General features: G+C 40.5%; 2 protein-coding genes across 2 annotated transcripts in view; one reads left to right on the top strand and one right to left on the bottom strand.

The window, feature by feature from the left end:
* The window catches only part of CACNA2D3 (calcium voltage-gated channel auxiliary subunit alpha2delta 3), a gene marked incomplete at its 5' end in the record, with an annotated part of 215,312 nt that overhangs the window by 43,113 nt on the left and 168,001 nt on the right, over positions 1–4,198 (bottom strand). The gene's annotated exons all lie outside the window — the stretch shown is intronic.
* Positions 1,375–4,198, top strand: part of LRTM1 (leucine rich repeats and transmembrane domains 1) — a 19,652-nt gene continuing 16,828 nt past the window's right edge. Inside the window, exons 1-2 of the mRNA XM_057373401.1 lie at positions 1,375–1,407; positions 3,266–3,536. Coding sequence (XP_057229384.1) covers positions 1,375–1,407; positions 3,266–3,536 — 304 coding nt within the window. The remainder of the gene's footprint in view (positions 1,408–3,265; positions 3,537–4,198) is intronic.

Here is a 4,198-nt window from a genome sequence, read left to right as displayed (position 1 = left end):
GTACCAGGGAAGGTCATGGAACAGTTTATATTGAGTGCTATTAYACAGCACCTACAGGATGGACAGGGGATCAGASCCAGCCARCATGGGTTTAGAAGGGGTAGGTCATGTTTGACCAACCTGGTCTCCTTTTATGACCAGGTAACCCGCCTGGTGGATGCAGTTCCCTGACTGCCTCCTCTTGGATAACAGGGGGACTGTTCTGCTCCCTGACACTATGTACCAACCCAGGAGGACAGTTGTCCTGAGCACCATGTGTTTTTTCAGTAAAGACCGAGGCAAAGAAGTCAYTAAGCACTTCCGCTTTCTTCTCATCTGCAGTTACTAAATTCCCTTCCGCATCCAATAGACAACAAAGGTCGGTCTTGCCCTTCCTTTTTTCATTGATATATTTGTAAAAGCRTTTTCTATYATCCTTCACAAGGGTTGCCAAATTGAGTTCATACTGAGCTTTGGCCTCCCTAATTTTTTTCCTACATGCCCTAGCAGCCTCCTTAAATACTTCCTGAGAGACCTGACCCTCCTTCCAAAGATGATAYAKCCTCTTTTTGTTCCTAAGTTGCTTCCAAACCTCATTGTCCATCCAGGATGGACATTTGCCTCGCCCACTCATCTTTCGTCGCACTGGAACAGTCTGTTCCTGTGCCCTCAAGATCTCTCTTTTGAAGTATGCCCACCCTTCCTGCACTCCTTTGCTTTTAAGGGCTGCTTCCCAAGGAACTCTCTGGATAAGTCTCTTAAATAGGTTAAAGTCTGCCCTCCTGAAGTCCAAATCTCAACAGTTTTGTCTCATTTACACATCATTCCTTGCCCAATTCCCCACGGGAACTTCTCTGTCACAGAATGAGTAGCTTCTAAATGTTCTATATCCTGCATACTATTTAGTAAATGAAAATTACTAATAGTTCCTAAAATTCAGCTAAAAATTATTTGAATGCCTCTAGATTTGAAAGAATTACCACTGTTAATGTAGAGGAAAATAATTCTTTTTCAACCCCTCATGTGATACTAGAGCATTTCTGCAGGCTTTTCCCTCCTGAGATTCTCAAGAACTTTGTGACTAGAAGATGACATTTTTTTTTTTTGTTTGGTCATTTAATGCCATAAGAGCTATCCAAATACACTTCAAAAGGTTTCAGAGTCAATGCATTCTCCTGAGAAATCCCTAATCCTTCAGCATTTGAGAACTTCAGAATAAAATATCTGTGCTCCAAGACACCCAATATTTAAATCTGTTTTATAAACTGGCTACATGTGGGGGAAAAAGAAAAACTTAAAAAAATTACATCTCCCGTATCACTAATTCCTAGTTTAGCCTTCTGGGTATAACAGCTACCTCAGAGATTAAGATTAAAAAGCTGTAATTGCACTGAAATGATTCTAAATATTGTTCAGGAAGGTACCCAGGTAACTGTCACAAATAATAGAAACTCTGACTGACCTTTGTGTGGAGCGCACATTTTAAAGTATAAAGTATTCTTCCACATTTGTAGGCTTGGATCAACCAAAATGGCCAAAGGATAAAAATTGTTTTTTCTTCAGGCAGGAAAAAAACGAGTTTTGTGTTCCCTGCTGCCTTTTTCTCTAATGTCACAGAGGAGGGTGGGCTGGAGCTGCAGGCAGGAGAACAATTGATGGGAGCTGCTGGAGGGGTATTTTATGTTATGCAACACAAAATGTATCATTTCTAATGAATATTGCAAATCCAATTTTTTGTTTTCATCACATAAGCAAATTTACTTAGCTGACTCAAATAAATACCTTTAATTCTGCCTGTGGAAAACAGTTATTAACTCCCTAAGATTTCTTCCCAGTGCTTAACAGAGTGGCTGCTATTTTTGTAGTGCAGGCCCTATGAAACAACAGATGGTTGAGAATGACAAAGTTAAATTCTTGGCTCAGTGATAATTATTGTTAAATAAGTAATTTCCTTATGCATCAATTCCATGGCTGAGGGTAATATTTCACTCTTTTAGTGGGCTGCTTTCAGGATGGAAGCACTGGGAAATGCTCAAATGCTGCTTAGTATCAAGGCAAACATGAAGAAAAACAAATAACTACTCAGAACAGATCAGGATTGCTTGTGTCCTTTTCAATCTCTGTGGGTAAGAAAAAGACAGAAGGATAAGAAAATCCTTCCTCAACAAATTACTTCTGAGCAGAGAATTAGAATCCTTCTTAGGTTCTAAGTAAAAAGAAAAATTTCCTACTTAAAATAAGAGAGGAAAACAGATTAGACTGATTTATTTCAGGCAAGAGAGGAGTTGAGTCTCCCTATAAACCTGACAAATGGATTCCAAATACACAATTATAGGAAAAAGCAGTAAAATCTGAAGGGATTTCCATTCTCTGAAATACCTATACACTATTACACTGCATTTAAGCACTAGATCAGAAAGGTTACAAAAATATCTTTTGGTCTCCATTCCTTTTCCCACAGAATACGATAGAGATTAATACCCTTTCTCATACATACAAGATGTCAAATCTTGAGGACATTTTGGCCTCCTATTTCCGATGGAATTATCTTAAATGAGGTTTAACTTGGCTTCAAARTAAGAAATCTTGGATACAGAGTTGTAGCAGGATTATTTTTCAATCTGTATCACCTTTGTGTATTGAGTTTAGACTCTTTACRAYGCTCTTCTTCCTCCCTACTAGTATTAACTCTGATTATCACTTAAATATCTAACAACTACATCTGAGATATTCCAGAATACACTTGAATACTTAAAAAAAAAAGTTGATTGTACTTCTATTTATACTCTAAATCTGTTTCAGCTCCAAATCTGTCTTCAGTGTTTAACTCAGGCAAGGAACGAGACACTGACTCTACATCCCAACACAATCCTGAGAAATGAACACTGTGACTGTCAAGAACAGCCAGTACAGATTAATAGGAGACTCCCACCACTAAAGATGATAAAAAAACTTATAAACCACGAGTGTTTTACGTAGAATAGTTAAAAATAAAATCTGGGTATTTTTCTCCCCTCAATTMCAAGTTTTAGCTAACAAATCAGAGGTATTCCAACAGGAACTCTGACAATAACATATCTGTGTGATAAGTACCAGAGTTATGCTCCAGTATCATCCATCTGAACACTTCATRAGATGTGGCAACACAAAGATTAATTCCTTCATCAGAGCCTTTGTGGTGCAAAGTGTAAATGAGTGAATTCTCCTTAAATGGGCAGTGGGAAGTTGCAGCAGGATTATTCCTCCCTCTTTCCATCTGATCCTCAAACCTGCTATTTTCCTCCAGGAGATTTTTACAATTAGTGTTGAAGCTCCTGTGTGCAAGGAAACTCCCAAGGCAGCAGGAAGGCAGTATCAATTGGTGTTTCCTGGAGAACAAGGTAGAGCAGGAAGGAAGGAGATTTTGGGAGCTTGGTGTGGGGCCAAGCTGGAAGGGGAGCAGGATGATGGTGATGATTATGAGGGTGAGGATGAGGATGATGGGGATGATGATGATGATGATGATTGCTGGGAGGCCGAAGTTAATCCAAACTCAGCCCAGCAGGGAAAGCTGAAGGGTTTGGTTTGCAGCCAAGCCCTGACAAAGGGAACTGTGGAGGGCAGTCTGGGAACATCATCACAAACCAGACTCCCCCTGGCTCCCCGACACACATATTTCTTCTGGACACTAATGAAGCAGCAGCAGGAGTGGGAGGAAATGCAACAAGGATATAAATTGAGTGAAAACATAAAAAAATACAGGCACTGGTGACTGGAAGTCCATTGCCTGCTCAGGAGTCTTCAGAGAGGAGCTTGGAGGGAGCAGGTTATCAGTAAATTATCATCCAGACGGTTTTCCTCTGCTCCAAACTCTACAGAACAGTGGCTTTGTGCTGCCAAGGCTGTGACAAAGGGCCCCTGCAGAAATCTGCCCATTTATCCCGGGATAAACTTTGTATACCAGGAGCACAGCTCGAGGGAGGTACTTGAGAAACCATCTGTAACTTAAAAATCTCCAAAAAAAAACCCCTCTGAAACAAATGTCCTAGAAGCTAGGAGGAAGGTAAGCACTTGGCACGCAAAATTACACTAAATTCACTGTGCTGGGAAGACAGRCACCTTGCTCCTCAGGAATATGAGGAATAAAGGAGTACAAGGAGAGCAGTGATGGCATAAAGGAGAGGCTGAGATGGCCCAGTCTGAAGAGGGTGAGGCAAGGAAAAGCCAAACCCTGGTGTCT

Source organism: Malurus melanocephalus, unplaced genomic scaffold (genome assembly GCF_030028575.1).
Source record: "Malurus melanocephalus ecotype Western Australia unplaced genomic scaffold, MMel_1.1 scaffold_196, whole genome shotgun sequence".
NCBI lineage: Eukaryota > Metazoa > Chordata > Aves > Passeriformes > Maluridae > Malurus > Malurus melanocephalus.
Note: the sequence above shows the minus strand (reverse complement) of the source record. Positions and strands in the feature narration are given on the sequence as shown.